Source organism: Prosopis cineraria, unplaced genomic scaffold, assembly GCF_029017545.1.
Source record: "Prosopis cineraria cultivar Desert tree isolate PC_DT_omini unplaced genomic scaffold, ASM2901754v1 PC1537, whole genome shotgun sequence".
Classification (NCBI taxonomy): domain Eukaryota; kingdom Viridiplantae; phylum Streptophyta; class Magnoliopsida; order Fabales; family Fabaceae; genus Prosopis; species Prosopis cineraria.
The window spans coordinates 1-21,155 of NW_026556862.1; the positions used below are offsets into that span (position 1 = coordinate 1).

At 33.2% G+C, this 21,155-nt stretch overlaps 2 protein-coding genes across 3 annotated transcripts; one reads left to right on the forward strand and one right to left on the reverse strand.

Moving 5' to 3' along the window:
- Window positions 1-3,222: 3,222 nt before the first annotated feature.
- Window positions 3,223-11,462, forward strand: LOC129300327 (lysine-specific demethylase ELF6-like). Its single transcript, XM_054938893.1, has 7 exons — window positions 3,223-4,697; window positions 5,536-5,614; window positions 6,085-6,152; window positions 6,638-6,788; window positions 7,344-7,828; window positions 8,409-8,603; window positions 8,886-11,462. The coding sequence occupies exons 1-7, from the start codon at window positions 3,545-3,547 to the stop codon at window positions 11,000-11,002; spliced, it is 4,248 nt and encodes a 1,415-aa protein (XP_054794868.1). The 5' UTR covers window positions 3,223-3,544; the 3' UTR covers window positions 11,003-11,462.
- Window positions 11,463-12,100: 638 nt separating this feature from the next.
- On the reverse strand, window positions 12,101-15,589 carry LOC129300328 (protein YELLOW LEAF 1, choloroplastic-like). 2 transcript variants are annotated; one of them, XM_054938894.1, is made up of 5 exons: window positions 15,461-15,589; window positions 14,558-14,635; window positions 14,126-14,276; window positions 13,455-13,524; window positions 12,101-12,586 (listed from the first exon to the last, which is right to left on the reverse strand). In XM_054938894.1, the coding sequence occupies exons 3-5, from the start codon at window positions 14,216-14,218 to the stop codon at window positions 12,387-12,389; spliced, it is 363 nt and encodes a 120-aa protein (XP_054794869.1). In that variant the 5' UTR covers window positions 14,219-14,276; window positions 14,558-14,635; window positions 15,461-15,589; the 3' UTR covers window positions 12,101-12,386. The 2 variants fall into 2 exon arrangements, with proteins under 2 accessions (XP_054794869.1, XP_054794870.1); XM_054938895.1 differs by lacking the exon at window positions 15,461-15,589 and having other exon boundaries at window positions 14,558-15,310.
- Window positions 15,590-21,155: the final 5,566 nt, after the last annotated feature.

A 21,155-nucleotide genomic window follows, 5' to 3' on the forward strand; every position in this document is an offset into this window, starting at 1 on the left:
TCTCTACAAGATTATTACTTAAGTCCTTGCTAATCGGCTTAAAAAAATTCTGCCTAGAATGGTTCTCCCAAATCAATTAAGTTTTATTGCAAAGGCATCAAATTTTGACAATATATTATTGCATAAGAGGTCATTCATTTTATAAGAAATAAGAGATGGGGCCAAGGTGGATGGATGGCTATCAAGGTTGATCTTTGAAAAAGTGTATAATGGCTAAGATGGGATTTTATTGAAGATACTCTTATTAATGTGGGGCTCCTTAAGAAATATATAAAAGCTATCATGGTTTGTATCATGACTTATAAAATGAGAGTGCTTTAGAATGACTAACAAATTGCAGAATTATTACCTTCTCGAGGTATATGACTAGGTAACCCCTCTCGCTCAATATCTTGTGTTGTGTATGGTATAGAAAGACTCTATAAGCTATTAGTAGTGTAGTTGATAGTAGGCTATGGAAGTCGATTTGACTAGATAGATTTAGGCCTCTTGTATCCTATCTATTCTTTATGGATGACTTGGTACTTTTTAGCTCTATAGAAAAATCTCAAATTCATTTTATCAAGCAAAATTTTAGGTGATTTTTTTATTAGTTTGGTACAAGGTTAGTAATAGCAAAACCCAAATATTATTTCCCATAATGTCCTTGATAGAGATGTTGATTGGTGTACTTCTAAATTGGGTTTTTCCAAGGTGAATGATCTAGATAAATATCTGGGAGTTTTGTTTTTACATAAGAGAGTTAAAATTGATATTTATAGTTACATCAAGGAGAAGGTAAGACAATGACTTTGTGGATGGGGTTGCTAGAATGCTATCTTTAGCTGGGTAAAGAATCCTTGCACAATTTGTTTTATAAGCTCTCTCCCTTTATGGTATGCAAACCACCAAACTTCCTAAGGGCCTTTGTGATCACATTTATCTAAATAGGTTTAATCAAAAGCCTAAACTTGACCTAGCCTATTTAGTAAATAGGATTGGCCTAACTTGAAGTAGGCTAGCTTATAGGCCCTTAATAGCAGCCTGGGCTACTTCCACCCTTAGCCATTTATGCACTTAACTCAAACATTAGGTAGTACTATTTGCAGCAACCACATAAAGGTTTGACTTTGCTTTTGGAAGACGATACTTTAGGCATTGGACAAACTCATTCATGTAATGATTGATCCTTTTTGGATCTCCCTTCCTTGAAAAAAAATACATTATAAAATATGAAGATTGATAGACTAATGTTTCTATTTTTTTTAAATAATAGCACGATAAGTATATATGTTTAGAGTGCATAGTTTTAATAAATTATAAATTATTTATATTTTAATATAAAATCATTTTTTATTATATTTAATATAAAAATAATTAATAAAATTATACACAAGTCTAACTTTTTCTCTTTTGACAAAGCAACTTTAAAAATACCCATGACTTGCTCAATAATTTAGTATTACAAGGAAGGTTCTTATACCATGATGGGTTATTTTAAGAGCTTAAGTTGAGTGAGTCAACAACCTCACAATTTTTTTTTCTTTTTTGCTAGAAACATGAAATATCATTGAAAATTGTGGGGTTTACAAAAAACAAATAAGGTACAATGAATAAAATACAAAAGAGAGAGACAACACAAAAAAAACCCCTAAACCAATACAAATTGGCACAAAGAAAGGAAAAAAGACACACTAAAATCATCTCAAGTCTTAAAACAGAACTAGAGAGCAAGAAATAATGTCGTTGTTGTGAAAATTCCTACAGACTAGAAATCACAACAAAAAATAAGGATGAGGGTCCATAGAACCATCGTAACAGTCCCATCCCTAAGTAAACAATAACTATTATTCAAATAATAGATTTACCACCTCCACACATTAGATTCCACGTAGAGAGAACCTAAACTATCAGTAATGATAACAAACCAGCTACTAGCATAATAAAAAAGCACCTCCATCTCTGTCGCAAACCACTACCTATTGAATTGAAAAGCCTAAGCCGAGACCCCAATAACAAATCAAAATTATCAAGATCCAGACTAAAAAAACCATGATTAACCATTATGCAAAGTGTCAATCCTTTGGATAGACAATCTTTCCCTCACCAATTGAACCCACATTCTCTTCTTAGCAACTCAGATTGAAGAAAGAAATAACACACCCCAACATAAAAAGATAGAAAATCAACCATACACTCACCTACGTCAAACACCTCTCTCACAGTAGAAGCCAGCAAGAAAGGCACTGGAGAACAAAGATCATAGAAAAGAACTCCCACTAATGGATAGAGAAAAGCTCCTATAAGGAAGCCCAATGAGAGGAAATAAAACAATCTCACTATGAAAACCTACAATTCATTTCATGAAAAAAAAAAAATCATCTCCACAAACTTTTTTAATAGCTTTGTTGATAAGAAATTGTTTGATTACTAAAAAGAATAATAATAAAATTTGCTAAAAAATAAAGTAAATTATCCTCCTCATCACAATAGACAAGATGAAGTCTGATATTACGTACAATAAATATGAGAATTACTATGCCTTCTACTAAACTCATGAATAATGATTTTCAATATGAACTAAATTATTTTTTCTCTCATAAATATGATTGACATATTTTTCCTCCACATATTGATTATTTTATTTTTGTCTTTGTTTCTTTATTGCATTTTATTCTGATTATTCTTTTTAGCAACAAAGGACTCTGTTGCTAATGACGTCCACCATTTGATGAGTCTTTTTCCATCTCATAGCATCTTAACATCTAAATATGGTTCCATATTTTTTTAGCATAAATTTCTCTACGGACTGTTAATTTTCGACTTGTATTTTATTTGCCTTACTTTAAAAACAAAAGCCGAGTAAGTCTAGCATGTTTTTGTGGAATTTGAAATAACTTGTTAGTTGTACATGTCACAATAATAATACATGACTCTTGAGTAATACGATTATCTATGCATTTGTTTATTAGATAGATGATATTGGTTCATTAATTTATCCTTTCACCTTATGTATTCTTACGTTGGCTGAATAAAATTTTATGAATCCTTATTATGTGTTTTAATGCAATGCATATTCAGTTAATCAGTTGAAATTAAAAACAAAAATGGATAACGCAAGGCGCCAATTGTGCGCATGTTAGCTCAATCGACGTAGAACTTGCTATCTTACGCACGTGATCAACTTCACTCAAGACCTAGACAAACCACCCGGCACCCCCCCACCCCCCCTTCTCTCTCTGCCCCCAACACTCCACGGTGCTTTTGAAGGCCAATCATACACAGTGCCTTTCTGTTACAGGTTCTGTATCTCTTTTCTTGCCTCAATTCGCCCTTGCATTTCCCTCTTTACTCTGTTCTTCAGCTTCATGGGGTCTCAATTATTACTAAAACCTTGCAAATCATCACACGCACTTTCTAATCTAGGGTTTTTAAATCTTCCTCTTAACCTCACGCTTTCTTCTTTCTGTATTGGACAATGCTAATTCGAAGAGTAGAATAGCTTGCTGGTCTCTCTGTTGTATTGTTGTTGTGAATATACATTCTTTTTTCTTTCTTACATGCAATGGGTGATGTTGAAATTCCCAATTGGCTAAAAGCCTTGCCATTGGCTCCTGAATTTCGCCCAACTGATACCGAATTCGCCGACCCAATTGCTTACATTTCAAAGATTGAGAAAGAAGCTAGCGCCTTTGGCATATGTAAGATTATTCCACCATTACCGAAGCCTTCAAAAAGATATGTCTTCTCGAATTTGAACAAGTCTCTTTTGAAGAGCCCGGAGTTGGCGTCAGACATTAATTCAATTGGAGTTAGTAATTGTTTGAAAATGGTTTCTGGGGATAGTGGTAATGATGGGGAGGCACGGGCTGTGTTTACCACAAGGCATCAAGAACTGGGGCAGAGTATTAAAAGAACCAAAGGAACAATTCAAATCCCAATTTCAGGTGTTCATAAGCAAGTGTGGCAGAGTGGGGAAATTTATACACTTGAACAGTTTGAGTCTAAATCAAAGGCTTTTGCAAGAAGTGTACTAGGTATGGTTAAGGAGGTTTCTCCTCTGGTTATAGAGGCTATGTTTTGGAAGGCAGCTTCAGAGAAGCCAATATATGTGGAGTATGCCAATGACATGCCTGGGTCTGCTTTTGGAGAATCCAAGGGTCAATTTCGTTATATTCATAGGAGGAGAAGGAAAAAGGCTTATTATCAAAGGAGTCTAGATGCCAAGGACTGCCAAGAACCCAAAATGGAAAGTATAAGAGATGCCCAGACTGTTGAAAGTAAGGATGCTTCTGCCCATAATCATGCTGACACATGGTCACAGACATCAAATTCAACTTCAACTCTGTCAACATTTTCACCAAATGAAGTCCTAAATTCAATTAGGCAGAAGAGTTCTGATTCCAGCAATGAGATGGAAGGTACTGCTGGTTGGAAGCTTTCAAACAGTCCTTGGAACTTACAAGTTATTGCACGTTCACAGGGCTCGATAACTCGTTTCATGCCGGATGATATTCCTGGTGTTACTTCCCCCATGGTATACATTGGCATGCTGTTCAGTTGGTTTGCTTGGCATGTAGAGGATCATGAACTTCACAGCATGAATTTTCTTCACATTGGCTCGTCAAAGACCTGGTATGCTGTTCCTGGAGATTATGCCTTTGCTTTCGAGCAACTCGTCCGCACTGAGGCTTATGGTGGTAATGTTGACCACTTAGGTATGCAAATTATTTTATTATGAATGTTCTTGGGAATTTTGGCACCAAAGGTTCAAGAAGCATTTGCTGATTTTGCCTAAGCTATTGGCAAAATGCACCAGTTAGTTCTTTCATGTTTATGAAAGTAAACTTCAGGATCAATTATAATCTACATGTTTGGCATTTTCAGAAAATATATCATGTATCTATTGTATTAGTTTTCACACTGTTTGCCAGCATTTTGGGCCACCTTGTGTTTGTATGCTACCTTATCAACAATGTTATGTTACATTAAATCTATGATTGAAATTTAAGTTAGGATCATTATTGGAGTCAAAGTGAGTTTTGGTTGAAATTTGTTATATTGGTTATTATTTGTACGATTATTACTGATGTACACTGCAGTTATGGGTAGCTTTCAAGGTTCAATGCAGAATCAAAACTGAATTTAGTTCATCACAAGGTTTACTTCATCTAAAGTAAACATCCATTTGTGGAAAATGTTTTATGCTAGCATTGCTGTGACATTACGAAAGTCAATGTGGGTCATGAAACAGATGAAATAAGTGTTTGAGGAGACAAAATTTGAGCACACTTGAAGAGATTTCCAATTGTATATTATGAGTTATGAATGGAGGAAATTAATTTCATGATAAAATTTATAGGACTACAAGTACCTGAAATTAGGATATGTCACAAAAATCTCAGAAATTATTTTGCTTTATTCTCATAATAAGAGGAAAAAGGATTTTACACTGATACTGTAAATTATTTAATCAAATTAACATATTCTAATTTTTTTCTCTATTGTAACCTTGGGTGTCACATTTTCTGCTCATACACTTTCCTTTCTTTCCAGCTGCTCTGACACTATTGGGGGAGAAGACAACCCTTCTATCACCGGAGGCAGTTGTTGCATCTGGGATCCCTTGTTGCAGGTGAGTTGGTTGATATCGTTGATATGTATTCACTCCATCTATTTTGCTGATCAGTTAAAATTATTATTCACTCTAATTGGACAGGCTAATTTTCTTAGTGCGTATATACTGCAATAAGTACATATAAATATAAACAATCTTGTACATGCTTGAGCCAGCTTACGGTAAGTGCTATTAGCTTGCACATGAAGCTTGATGAGAAATTTCCCTTCCGGCCTATGCTGAAATGCATGAAAATCAATGTAATTTTGCCTCCAGATACGTATATGAAGTACATAAGCGCTTACTGGTAAAATTGAACACGTTTATTTGTTTCTTACCTCATTTATGGTGAAGATGTGAAAACACTTGTTGATTTCTTTTATCTAACTAGGGTGAGTGGTTGTGATCTTGTAATGTTTGGCAAATTTTTCTTCCGCTTAATGTCATTGTTGAAGTTCTGTTCATACATGTCCTGGTTTTTCCATTAGGTTGACGCAGAACCCTGGAGAATTTGTTGTGACCTTTCCAAGGGCTTATCATGTAGGATTCAGCCATGGTAATTGCTTTCAAATTTTTTACATTTAAAGGATGTTGCATTTATGCATAGTCTATAAAAGGATTGGTCAGATGAGCCCTTCTATAATATGGCTTCCAATTCATTGTACATGGAGAAATTATGTGTTTTTTTTTTTTTGAGCAAATATGTGCTTATTATTGAGGACCATAGTGGTTGATGTTTCATTCATAATGGGTGAAGATGGTAAAATTTCAGAACTCACCATACCCTTTTTATAATTGAAAAAAGGAACATCAAGGCAATTCTTTCTTCTTTTGATTTATGTTGAAACATTTGGCCTGTATGGAGTCCTAGAATGAACACTCTTATGCCCTTTCTCAAGCAGGTGATTGTTTGTATTAATTTAAGTTGGTTGGAAATCTTTTTTGTTTAACAACAATTTCAATATCTTTTACCAGAGAATGCCATCTGAAATTTTCGTAGAGAATCTCATTTGCTGAGATAAACGTATGGTTTCTATTTAGGTTTTAACTGTGGGGAAGCTGCTAACTTTGGAACTCCACAATGGCTCGCAGTAGCCAAGGAAGCTGCAGTGCGTAGGGCTGCAATGAATTATCTTCCCATGCTTTCTCATCAGCAACTGCTTTACTTACTGACCATGTCTTTTGTTTCAAGGTGAGGCTAATCATCCTCATTATAAATCCTCCAGCCACTTATTCTTACAAAAACTTGCTATTTTTCTTTTCTTGTTTATCAGTAAATTATATGGTTGATGATTGGCTTTAATATTGCTGCGCTGCTAGTTACTAGAAACCTAATGTTTCAAACTGCGTTCTGAGCTGAATTAATTACATAAGACCATAGGCATTTTTTATTCAAAATAGATATATTTTGGGGCTCTAATAAATAAAATTGGAAGTTGAAATGTTGGTTTAGGCTTTGGTGAGCTGTTTTAAATTGTTGGCCAAAGTTATGAAGGAAGATATTTTAGATGGAAAATGTGACAAATAGTTAAATCTGATCTTTAATTGAATTCCTTTTACGGTTGCTCCTTCTATGGATCTCTGTCTACACTCCTTGGATTGATATCTCAAACATTGTTCTGTCTTACATTCACACGATTGTGCAATATAGATTTAACTGTTGTTCAAGAAGAAATCAAGGGGCCATCTAATGATTTCTTTTTTCCCTTCCCATTCCTGCTGGCTATCTCATGGATACATTTGGTAGAGTCCCAAGAACATTATTGCCAGGTGTCCGAAGTTCCCGTCTAAGAGACCGCCAGAAAGAAGAAAGAGAATTGTTAGTAAAAAGATCTTTTATAGAAGATATGCTGCAAGAAAACAATCTGCTATCCATTCTACTTGGAAAGCAATCAACTTATCATGCTGTTTTATGGAATGCTGATTTACTCCCAGATTCAAGCAAGGATTCTCAGTTGCCTGACTTGACTTCTACAACTGGAAGCTTTATGGCAGACAACATGTCAAATTTGTTTTCTGCAGATAAGAGCAACCACAGTTGTCTCTTTGATGAAATGAGCTTGTATTTGGAGAATCTGACTGATTTTTATATGGGTGATGACAGTCTTCCATGTCACTTCCAAACTGATTCAGGAGCATTGGCTTGTGTGGGTTGTGGAATTCTTGGTTTTCCATTCATGACCGTGGTACAACCATCGGAGAGATCAGCAATGGAACTTTTGCCGGTCTCAGGTAATAATGGTCTTTATCTTGTCATTTTGTCTTTTTTCTTTATAGCATTTTTATATGTAGTTCCTTTTATGGGTTGTTTTTTTTTGGGTCTCACATGGCAAATTGAGCATGACAGTCATCATGAACTAAGAAGACATTATTTGATCAAGAGGGTGGTGGAGCTCTTTCAAATGACCAAAAGCCTTGTTTTTGACCTTCCTGTGCAAATCGTTGGATATTATTTGATTAATGATAACTGATTGTTATATACAGTTTGGCTCCTGTATTCGGCGACCTAAATAACTTTAACCCAAATATTGTGTTAGATGGTTATAAAACTACTATGTTCACTCTTGCTCATTATTCTTTCTAGTTGTTTTCCCTGTCGTAGAATTTAATGAAGCTGAGAGACCAAGATTTTCCAAATTAATAAACACATTTTATTACTGTTCATGTTGAGATGCTGAAGGTTTTGATCTCAGCATAAAATTTGAATCCCCTTTTATTGTCATATCTTCATATGATTGAAGCTATTTGTACATTGTCAAGAAGATGGTCCTTAGAAATGTTGAAATGCAAAACTGTATTATTTGTTCTGCAGGGAATGCTCTCTCTGTTATTGATCTAACTTTAACGAATGAACCATCAAAACTATCATTAATGAACTGTGACAAGGGTTGGAACACCTCTTGTAAATTTTTGAGGCCACGAATTTTCTGCCTGGAGCATGCTGCTCAGATTATTGAGATGCTGCAGTGTAAAGGTGGAGCTAGCGTGCTTGTCATTTGCCATTCAGGTTTGTGTACCCAGTTTCCATTGGCTTTTATCATAATTTATCTCTATCTGCCCAGTTGCATGTGGCCCCTTCTTATATCACCATCAGGGCCAGGTTTATGGCTTTTAGACAGAAGAGATCCATTTTTGCAGCATTAATGTGACTAGGAAAGGCCCAGCAAGGTTGCCAAAATCAGCTGGCACGGTCTGAATTGATGAAAACAAGAAGGAAAAAAAAAAATGTAGATTGCAGATTTTGCTTTGTCATTTTTTTCCTGATTAGTCTTCTGCATTTTTTTTCCAGACTACCAGAAAATAAAGGCACATGCCAGGGCAGTAGCAGAGGAGATAGGCTGCTCTTTTGATTATAATGAAGTTCCGTTAGATACTGCATCCCCTGAAGATTTGACTTTGATAGATCTTGCAATTGACAGTGAAGAACACGATGAATGTGAAGAAGACTGGACAGCTAAACTAGGAATTAACCTGCGGTATTGTGTCAATGCAAGAAAGAACTCTCCATATAAACAAGCTCCTTTCAAATTGGCACTAGGAATGCTGTTCCCTGAGAAATTTCCTGATTCAGATGTCTTATCTGTAAATTGGCAATCAAAGAGATTTCGCTCCAGAAGATTGAAGTATTTAGCTCAGGCAAAAGCATGTGATGAGATTCAGAGAAAGGAGGATGATCAGTTGGAAGTAAAGACAGATGGCTCCACTGCTAAAAAGATGCTTCAATATTCAAGGAGAAAGTTCAGGTCAAAGCAAGGTTGTTTCCCTGGATCAAACATGGTCCATGCACCTCATAAAGAGTCCATAAATATGCCAGCTTTCTTGAGTGGAGATTCTGGTAACCAGGTTTCTGAAAATGAGCCTGGCACCGAGAATTCTAGGAGTGATTGTCCATTGTCATGTGTCTTGCAACCTGAAAACCATCTTACTGAAATGACCACTAGTCTGAGTTTGAAAGCTGCTTCTTCACGACCTTCAAATTTCAATCTGGAACCTATGTCGGTGGATGAAAATACTGGACCAGAGGTCCATAATCAAACTACAGAGGAATTGATAATAGATGGCAAAAGTAGTTGCACAACACCTGATCATTCTAAGGTGCCCTGCAAGATGGGCTCCTCAGAAATCGGTAGTAAGGACCATGAGATTTCTGATGACAAGATAAATTCTAGCTCACTTACTGTTGCTAAAGACAAAAACATTGACATGCGAACTGAGGACCTTGTCACAGAAGCAATTAACACCAGTTATAGCAATAGCCTGTATGTCTGTGAAGTACATCAAGAATTTGATTCTACCGACAAGAGTAACAAGGTGGAAGCTACTTCATCTCCTGTTTCATCAGTAACCGAGCAGACACAGGTCATCGTGGAAGAAAATTCTGATAGTGCTAGAAAGAATCATAGCACTGAAAGCATGAGCTTTGGTGCATCCTTGAAAGAGACAGTGGAAACTTCTAATTTGAATGCAAGCAACAAAGAACTTACTGTAAATTGTGATAAATCAATAAATGAGCAGACTTCTAACATTGATGCTCATGAAGTTCCAAAAGAGCTTTGTGCCCCTGCAGACTCCAGCCCTCAGTTTATTTCAGATGTGAGAAAAGAACTGGAAATCCAGCCAAGCAGCATGAATGATGAGGAAATCTGCTCTGGTACTGGTGCCCACCCATCATTAAAGGACTCTTCTGTGTCAATCCAGGAGTGTTCTGCAAGTGAGGGAGAGAAATGTGCCAAAGACAACTTAAATGAAAGCAAAGTTCATTTTTCACAGGGCTATAGGGAGCTTACAAGCTCTGAAAGTACGCCAGGTCTTTGGTCAAATACCCAAAAGAAAAGAAACAGGGAATTGGAACAGATACAAGAGGACAATATAAACTTCCATGGCTTTGTCAGAAGTCCATGTGAAGGGTTGAGACCGAGGGCTAGTAAGGTAGCTTCTTGTGGAAGCATGGCTGAAACTAGCAATTCTATGGGGGAAAATCCAGAGTTTAAAAGGGCTAGGAAATCATCAGATGTTGTGGTGTCTAGCAAGAATAAGGGTTCTGTTAAGAGGTCTCACAAGTGTGACCTTGATGGTTGCCATATGAGTTTCGCAACCAAGGCAGAGTTAATGTTACACAAGCGCAACCGCTGCCCTCATGATGGGTGTGGAAAGAAGTTCAGATCGCACAAATATGCTGTGCTTCACCAGCGTGTCCATGATGATGATAGGCCCCTCAAGTGCCCATGGGAAGGTTGCTCAATGTCATTCAAGTGGGCATGGGCCAGGACCGAGCATATACGGGTGCATACTGGGGAAAAGCCATACCACTGCAAGGTTGAGGGGTGTGGCCTTTCTTTCAGATTTGTATCTGATTTCAGTAGGCACAGGCGGAAAACTGGGCACTATGTAAAGTCACTCAATTGAGATAAGACATTCATGTGTCATTAAACTGTTTTGTATCAATATGCACATACGCAGCTAGTCTCAGGACGTCATGTCTGACCTGATATCTTCTGGTTAGGTGTAAAGTTAGGAATAGAATGGTTTTGTAGGTTATTATAATCCAATGTATCTGAAGGTGGTGGAAGTGTAATTCAGAGAAATTTTGATCTTTCTGGATTATTAGACAGCAGATTTAGTAGCAGCGGCAGCATCAAGCTCTTGGCAAGGGTGGAAGTCATATTGTTGGTTGGTCATATTGCTGGCCTCCATTTGGGAAGTTGCCTGTAATCATGGATCTTTTGGTGCCCTGGATAGTTCATTGTGCATGTAGAGTACTTGAAATTGAGTTTATTTTATTTGTCCATTAGGAAGACCAAGAAGGGGGAAAAAACTCGAGCCGAAAGCAGGACATATGCTCAATGATTGAATTTGCTTTCTTTCACTTCTCTCAGCGTCTCTTTGAATTAAGTTCAGTCAGTCCTAGCACGTTACTAAAATGCATTGAGTGCAAATCTTTTAACTGTTAATTTCTGTCCAGTTTTTGGTCAAGACCAGAGTTTCAAGTGATGTATGACTGATAAGGATTAAATAATTATTACTGTTCGATCTTTTGGTCTGAAAAGGCGGGTGCTCTGGGGTAGCAAAATTTATTATGGTTCTCTCTAATTAACGAGTTATAAGTTTTCTAGAATATATGATGGAGACTGATAGCAATGTTCTGTAAAATCAAATTGATGACAGGTCCTCAAAAAATATTTTCTTTTAAAAATGAGTTACAAAAGTTTATTCTCACACTTGCATGCATGAATTAAAATTGCATCTAAAATTTTAATATTCTATTCATAATTAAAATTTTAAATTTTTTATTATTTAAATTGATATTTACAACTTATTTTTAAAAAGTTTATTTGAAAATCTAACCATTACTTATACTTATTATAAAACCTAACTATCATTCTTCCTATATAATAGCGGGCTTTATACGCAAGAGTCTTTGTACTTTTTTATTTAGGCAACAAAGAGCTTTCAATATTTTTTATTATTTGAGGCTTCATTTTCAACCCTTAAATTTAGGTATAATTTTAATTTTCCGGAGGCAATAATTCGTCGTATAGAAATTTAAAATTAATTTTACATGCGCGAGTATACAAGCGTGTGATAGAAAAAACCTATCACAGAGGCTTAGAGCATATCCCTCTACACTAAATCAGAAAAGAAAGACCTATCACAAACACACTATCAATCAATTACCTAGCAATAGCATTGGTTATTTCCTCTAAGAAAAATTCCTCAGAAAATGTACATCAATCAGGAGGGCAATGACGGCCTAATAATCAGTCTCTTGGGACTAAAACAGTTTCTTGCCTCATTTTCTCCCACCATCACCCTTGCGACGCCACTCGTTCTCCACCTCCTTCAAAACGTCCAAGACACCAAGAATCCCCAAAAGGACTAACCCACCTGAAAACTTGCCGCTGCCACCTCCACCGTTACCTCCGTTGCCATCATCTCTATATGGCGGCAGTCCAGGTCCGTTGTCGTCCAGCTGAGGCGTCTTTGCTTTACCTGAGATTTCACAATCATTATCTATTGTTGGAAAATATGACAACGGAAGTGTTCTAGCAGATAATGTCATGCATAATGACGGTGTAAAAAGTATCATAGAACACTTTCATTATCTCAGATTATATGTGACACTTACTCCCTGGGTCTATAAGCACTAGTTTAATATCTCCTCTCATAAAACTCAAATTTAAACAAGCAAATGTTTTTTAATTAAAACTCAATGGTTGAATAAAAGCAATCATGTTGCATAAAATGACCTTTAAACCCAGTTAAGATTTCCGTTTTATCATTCTAAAAACAAAGTAATTTTTTAGTTCAGTTATTAAAACTTCTATTTAAAATAAAAGATTCATTTAATCTTTGCACATGTTTCACCGCTCAACAATATAGAGACTTCTATTCATTCTTCAGAAGGGTTAGCGGCTTTCAAACTTCCATATAGCATATCTCGTTAAGAAACAGAGAAGTGCATCAGGAAAGGAAACCTTAATTTAAAGACAGAGAAACAAACCCATGAGACAGAAAGGAGAAGGGATCAACAGGAAAACAATGACAGGTTTGAAACTAAAACGTTAAAATGCTGGAAAGTAAGGCAGGAAGAATTGCAAGCCTAATCATGCTAACGGCACCTTAACCCATCATGCGAATGTTCTATCCTCATTACCACTTTTACCTACCAGGAAAAATGTAAAAAAATAGGCTGGAAGTAAATTACAAATTCACACGGTTAAAAGGCATTCCATTATAAATGTCCAATTCATCTCAAGGCCCAAAACTAGATACAAGTTACAAATTAGAGTTAGCCACAATGTATATCCACCAAATCAATGTTGCTTGTTATAAATTGATAACAGAGTAAGGTCATTACCAGGGGTAAGTGTAACTGTCTGAGACTCACGTGTTACAGTTTGGGTTAGTGCAGCTGCACATGTAGCATTCTACAAGAAGCATAAAAAAAGAATTGAGAAATAAACAATTACCAGAAATGACTCACTGGCCATGGTTCTATTCTTGATCGTTTATAGACAGCAGAAAATATAATAAGCGTCAAGATAAAGAATCAGCATTAGATGGTTAAAAAACACCTAAAACACCTAAAATCAAGTAGGAAAAGAACAACACAACTGACATAAAATTCACAGAATCATCAATATCATCATTGTAATTATAAGAATAAAAATTCTAATAAGCCACACCAATCATAAGCTGCAAATTTGTCAGACTCCATGCAATGCAAAGACTCAAATTTAATTTAATATAAACATTCATTAAACTTAATTTAATGCAGGACATCATTTGATGCAAAACAGCAACAATCATCATCTCTCCATGAAAGAATAATTAGCCATTATATAATAATATCATATCTTTGAATAAGTAATATCTTCTCATTCATTATAATAAAACACTTGAACTTTCTAATCAATACTTGGCCAAAGAACCTTTCAAACCGATTGATAGAAAAAAAAAAAAATCAAAATATAGTACAATGAAGAGCAAATCACTAATCAACACACAAGAAAGAAAAATGTAGCTTACCAAAGCAGCAGCACATCTGATATGACATGACAGAGTTTGAGATCTACCAATTCGAAGTTTTCCTCTTCTTATATTACATGGCAAGGCTTGCATACAAACTAGGTTAGGTCCAGTATAATCAGCTTCTTTTCATACCGACCTCTTCTTCTAACTGCATAAAAATACATAAATAAAAATGAAGACATTTTCTTAAGTGTTGAGAAGCTTGAGTTCATAGTATGTATTGAAAATGGAGATGGTGGGGGATTTTTTAATGTATTTTGTCATCAACATGTTTTTGAGTGACAACATCAACATCAACATGTCCATGGAAGTTGTATGGAGCCTCATTGTTCAAAAGTTGTCAATTATTTGGCTCATCTTGGACTTCATGGAAATACACAATGGCCGCTCTAGTTATCTTATAAAACTAGCTATCCACAATTCATGTACCTGCGGGTAATAGAGGGGACGCAGCAGTATTACTCGTTGACATCAGCGTTTTCACGATGAAAAGATGGCTACAATTAGCTGTTGAATTAATAAGACACAGAGTAAATTATCAGTTTCAAACAAAAACAAATTAACAAAGGTCTTCGTTACTAAAATGCACTGGGAATTACAGGGCATAGTCTCCTAGTTGAACAATAATAAATTAGGACCAGCCAAAGAATTCCATAGAGAGAAACCAAACCCGAGGTATTCTTTCTTTCTTTTTTATTTTGACATTCAAGCAATTTAGCCACTTCAGATGAAAATATTGCAATGGATACAGCACATGATAAGATAAGCAGAGATCTCCATAAAATTCAGGATCACCAGAAATATAAAAATGTTTTCTGAAAAGTGGGAAGGAATTTTTGAGTAACAAAGGGATTTCCATATTTAATCACAATGCAAAAGACAATTCGAGAACCACTGGTTCCGCTGAGAAAATGATGGAAACACCAAGATGACAATGCAAGATGGGAAAGCAATGCAAGTAAACAGAGACGTTAAAAATTTGGTTCAGCGATAAGAAAATTTCAATTTCTAATATACAATCAACCCCGATCAACAAAACAAGAAACGTCCATGTCTGCGGCCACCTTTTCCCAGAAGTCAAACACATAATTCCATCGCATTCAAATCAAGATACAAAGGAAGAAGAAACATAATACTTAAAGGAAACAAGAATTGCATAAAAAGGAAAACATCATATTTTAAAAAGAAGATGAAAGAAGCACAAGACAAGCATCAATTGAAAACACACCAAATCAAAATGTTATCTTCGATTTTTATTTTTTATTTTTATCTTCACGCATAAAAGTCTACCAACAAAAAAGAATATAATACAGTGCAACAAAAGGAAAGAACCTGCAAATAGTGATAATCGCCCGGACCTGACGGAGAAGATAATAACTAATAAGTGCGACTAACTCGAGAAATTCGTTTTAAAGACTAAAAAGAACCTTTTCGACAAAACTGACTTCATCTAAACGTTTTGAAGGAGAATGTCGGTTCATGCTGGGCTTTATCAAAGGTTTTCTAATCGGCTCGTCCATCTTCGTGGCCCAATATATTTTATACAGACAGGTTTTAATATGAGAATAAATTTATTATTGTCATCTTTGGCCCCAAAAAAAAAAAAATTATTGTCATAAATATGGGAAGATTATGTGGATGTCCCTGTATTTTATATTCTCAGGTAGTATTTTGTTTAAATTTTTAAATTTTAGATTCTCAGTTAAATATGAGAAGGTTTTTAATATTTTTCAATTTTTCTAACATTTTCAGTTAGTATTATCTAATATATATTTATTTAATTTAATTGATATATTTATACTTATAAATAAGATGCACACCAATTTTATTTTTTGATACAGCACATCAATTTTGTTATACATATGGAGTCTTTCATTCTCTCTTTTCAATTTTATCTCTTCTTCTTCTTCCAATCTCTACTTTCATAACAATTAAGGGTGTTTATAGGACAGGACAGGACCGGGACACCCCTGTCCCGTGTCCCATCTCAAAAAAAAATAATTGAGACTAAATTTTGATCCCATGACCCGTCTCGTCCCGAAAGTTGTCCCGTCCTGTTAAGAGTCAGGACGGGATTGGGACAAGATCGGGACGTCCTGCCGTCCCGATAAAAATGAAATAATATTGAAAAAAGATATGAATAATAACATTCATTAAAATTTTAAATTATATAATTTATTAAGTTTAAAATCAAAACAACACAAGCATATAAATAACAATAATTTAAAATCAATTATTAAACTATATTAATCACAACTACATATTATAATAACAAATACAAGTGATCTTTATGCTATAGGATTAGCAACAACTGGTAAGTCAAATACAATATTAAATCATTGTTCTTCTACTTTAGTGAAGATGTACTAAGCTAATTATTCTTCTAAAAATAAACAAGAAATATGTTATAAATAAAAGTTATTAAATAGATAGATATAAGAATAAATTATATTAATATAAGTAATATATTATTAAAAAAAATATATCGTCATGTTTACTCCATACCATTAAAATTATCAATATAAAAAAACTTTAGTTTTAAATAAGAATTGCAAGTATTAAAATTATAATAGATGTAATTAATATAAGTATAAATTATATTAATATAATTAATATATTTAAAATAAAAAATAATATATATAATATTCAGGACGGGACAGGACGAGACATCTCAATGGTAATCCCGTGCCTATCTCGTCTCAAACTCCTTTCCTGTTCCATCCCATAAAGTTTCGTTTCGATTATTTTCGAGTCGGGATAAGACCTGTCCCGATCATATCGGGACGATACTAGACTAATCGAGACGGATTCAGGTTGAACACTCCTAATAACAATTACACGCACACAATGTACATGATATTAATCGTTGAATTTTTTATGATCAATTTAAATTTGAATTCGATTACTAAACCCTATCTTTATTTGCAAATAAAACCCTATTATTCTTATTGATGATCATTATATTTCTCAATTTAATTAGTTGTCAATAAAACTGTGAACGATAAAATTATTTTTGTAATTTAACAAACCAACAGTTATTAGTTATTCTCCCCTAAATTTACGTTAATATACAATGATGGTGAAGTTTTCACATTCACATATGCAACATATTTACATGGTTTAAGTGCATTATCTTTATGAATATTAAATATCTCCTCCATTAAAAAATATAAGATATTTTTAATTGAATTTCACTCTCAATAAAATAATTATTAATTTTTAAACTAACATTATCTTTTCATATTTACTTCTATTTAATAAAATATTTCAATTTAAAATAAATAAAAAGTGATTTATTCATTAAGATTAAGAAACTATATATTAACGTTTACTTGAATGTATTCAAAGTATGAGGAACATTTACTTGGCAATTTGAACCATAAGGATAGGATTAATACCACTATAATTAAAGGACAAAGACCAGATTATAAATTGAGTTAAATTTCGAGAACTTAAAAGTTGTGTTTTTGTATTTGTATATAAATTTTTTTGGCATGAGACCTCCTAATAATGATCATGGTCAAGTCAAAATGTGACCCTTTTAATGATCATGGTTAAAAGAAAAAAAAAAAAAGAAAAAGACCTCTAAAATTGGTCGCTAAAATGGATGATAGTGTAATCGCACTATCAATAATATATAAGGAAAACAGTTTGCCTCAATATCAAGAATATATAAGATGATTGTGAAGTTAATTGCCCATTTACTTTGGGTAATAATAGCATAGCAACTTTCTCAATTCTGTAGGATTGGAGGGAATAATATAAAAAAAATTTAATCCTAATGCAAAGTCAAAGTTTAGAACAAATTTTCTTCTATATTATATGAAGTATATATGAGAAAATGAGTGGCGTGTTATAGCTTACAACTTGTGCGCGCGCGTAAAGTGAGTCTTTACCATAAATAGTCCCAAATAAGTTTGGGTTGTGCCAACCCATTTTTAATTAATGCTTAAACAAATTAAACATAAAGTACATTCAAAGTTGAAAATGAAATATGGAAACATTTATACATGAAAACATGGATTTTTTTTAAATTCAAAGATAAATTAATGATTTTGACCAGAAAGAATTTCAAGCGTATGCCAATGATATCAAATCAAACCTAAAAGTATATTTTCAATCGCAACGAATTGATATGGTTCGTTTAATTTTCTTCATCAAGAACAATATTCAAGTCTTGCAAAAATATGAAAGCAAGACTTGTGCGGTGCTTGTAAAGGTGATGGTGATAAGACGGACGCGCTTGTTGGGAACAGAATATTGACTGTGAGGGACCAAGATGGTTTGGAAATGTTTGATAGACAAATGATCATTAGGTTGAATGAAATTGGAGTTGGCCTCGCTTCCCTCCACTATATAAATAATCTAGATTATTAGCTTGGATTTGATAGTTTTAAAAGTATAAATTTATTTATATAATTAAAATTTAATCTAAACAATTTAGATTTACAATAAAGTACAATAAAGAAAAAAAACTAAGGCACCATTTGATTTATCTACTTTTCATATTCTAAAAGTGTTATTTTACTTTTGAAATGTGAAAAGTTATTTGATATTATTTTATCAGATCAAATGTGTTTTTAAAAAGAATTTTTTAACTGTGTTCAAACGTGAAAAATTGATAACTGCATTTTGTAACTTTTGAAAAGTTAATTTAAAAAGTGAGATATTATTTGACTATATTATTTTAAGTTTAATCTTTTATTTTTATTTAAAAAATAATTAATTTATTAAAAATATAATTATTATTTAAATAATGATAATTACTTTAAATATTAAATTTTTAGCATTATAAATTATAAATTAAATAATTAATTATGTTAATTTTTTGCATTAATGTATAATAAAAATTACAAGTCTTTATCACATTTTTTAAAATTAAAAATTAAAAAAGTACAAATAACTAGAGATTAATTTTTTAGCATTACAGATCAAATTTTATATTCTTTAAAATCTTTATCATATTTTTTAAATATTTTAAATATATTACATTTATATAATAAAAATTATAAATAATCATAAATTAATGTTCTTTTTAATAATTATATATTTAAAAGTATATTTTATTATCATAATTTAAATAACTTTTAGTGTACTAACTAACTTTTAAAAAAATATATTCAAACACAAATTTTATTACAATAATTAATGTTTATTAAATTAATTTTTATTAAATAAACTTTCATCAAATAAATTTTTAATAAACTGAAAACCAAACACATATTAAATTTAAACCTAGATGGAACCTGGCAATTATTGGTTGACGGAGGATGCTTTGGTTGACTTGTTTGCTCTATTAAGTGATCAATCGATTTTTCCAAGGGTTTGCTTTTATGGAAGCAAGAATAATGTTGATCATGAGAGCCAACAAGAGGGTATGTGTACTGTAAATGTTGACGCATGTGACTTAACAACATTAATTGGCCTTCATTACAATTCACAAGTCTTTCTTCTTGCATTTGTCTTCCTCTTCAACATGCATGTGACGCCCCTTCTCTAATGCTGTATCTTTATCCTTAATTTTTCTTTTTTTTTTTCCAATTAACAATAGACATATTTCTGTTGTGAATTAGGAAAGAAGATAGTGAATGGGGTTGTACAAGTGACTCGATAGCTTGGTATGCCTAGCTCTACTTGAGCTATTCGGGTTTGACGGGTCAAGATTGAGGCCGACTTGGGCACTACCTTGGCATGAATAAATTTATTTTTTAATTTTAATTTTTTAGTAAAAAATGTTTTATAATATCATACTTCTTAATTTATTTCATGTAACATCTTGTTTTTATGATTATCATTAATATTTTTTTATGATTTTACTTTTTTTTAACCATTTTCAAAATTTTAAAGTACTTTTTTAACTTCATATAAAAAGCAATGAATAATTTTAAAAACTATCACTTTGCATCCTAATGTTAGTTTTATATAAGATAAATCTTAAATGAGGATAATTATATTTTTTTATGGTTAAAGAATTTTTTTTTTCATTTTTTTAGCTTTTTTCTTAATTTTTTTTAACTTGGACCAAACCCAACTTAAACTACAAAACAAGCTAAAATAATTATGAATCTATATAATTTTTATTGAATTGAAGTGACTTAACCGGGCATAAATTAATCCATAACACTTGTGGGACTCTTTAAAATAGCAAGCTCTTGTGCAAGGTATTTAATATGGCAGTATTATCAAAACTTGAACTCAAAACTTATGATTAAGTTAGTATAACTACTATATTAATTGAACTAAACATGTGAAGTCTATCTCCTTTTCTTGATTGTGTAAATGACTCCTCATGAATGATACTAATGGCTATTTAGTTGCTAGAAATGAATGAAGTGAATTAAAAAAAAAAGACAAAAATAAAATGATCAAAATGTAAAGATGGATAGGTGAACTATATTTGGAGAATGATACTTTAGTTCATGATATTGAAAGTCACAATTTATAAAATTTATGCAGGATGTGGTAATTTTCACATTTGAAATATATAGTATTGACTTGTATGAAATATGATTTAGTTTATTTTAATTTTAATTTTTTAATTCATGTCACTATATCATATGGCACTTAAACATGAACATTCTTCCCTCCCATAAAAGTTATAGTTTTATTTTTTTTATTAAAAACTCAAAAACAACTACGTATGAGTAGAAGTACTCCGTCTATTTTTTTTCGATAAAAAACAAAACAATACAGGAAACTAGACCATAATGTTAGAATCTAAAGCAGCAGACACACATTGTGGTGGGCTTGAGAAGACCACAAGATCATATATTAGACGCAGAGCCTCCTTGGCTAAAATATCAGCAACCATATTTACCTTTTTACTACACCATAAGAGCATCACACACCAATCTCTACTCATATTTTAGATCTCTTTGATCAAGTCTCTATCCAAATGGCCACTAGTATCTTCCTCACACAGCACTACTAAAACTTCTCTGCAATCAGTCTCAATTTCCACTTTAGTCCACATCATATCCTAAGCTCTCTTGAGAGCCCAAAGCACCTTACAAAGTTCCGCATTTAA

Coding starts and splice junctions, on each gene's coding strand:
- LOC129300328 (XM_054938894.1), bottom strand. CDS start 14,218: ATGCAAGCCTTGCCATGTAATATAAGAAGAGGAAAACTTCGAATTGGT. Junction 13,525..14,125: donor TCAGATGTGCTGCTGCTTTG/GTAAGCTACATT, acceptor TGCTTCTTGTAG/AATGCTACATGTGCAGCTGC. Junction 12,587..13,454: donor GACAGTTACACTTACCCCTG/GTAATGACCTTA, acceptor GTGAAATCTCAG/GTAAAGCAAAGACGCCTCAG.
- LOC129300327 (XM_054938893.1), top strand. CDS start 3,545: ATGGGTGATGTTGAAATTCCCAATTGGCTAAAAGCCTTGCCATTGGCT. Junction 6,153..6,637: donor TCATGTAGGATTCAGCCATG/GTAATTGCTTTC, acceptor GTTTCTATTTAG/GTTTTAACTGTGGGGAAGCT. Junction 6,789..7,343: donor ACCATGTCTTTTGTTTCAAG/GTGAGGCTAATC, acceptor TACATTTGGTAG/AGTCCCAAGAACATTATTGC.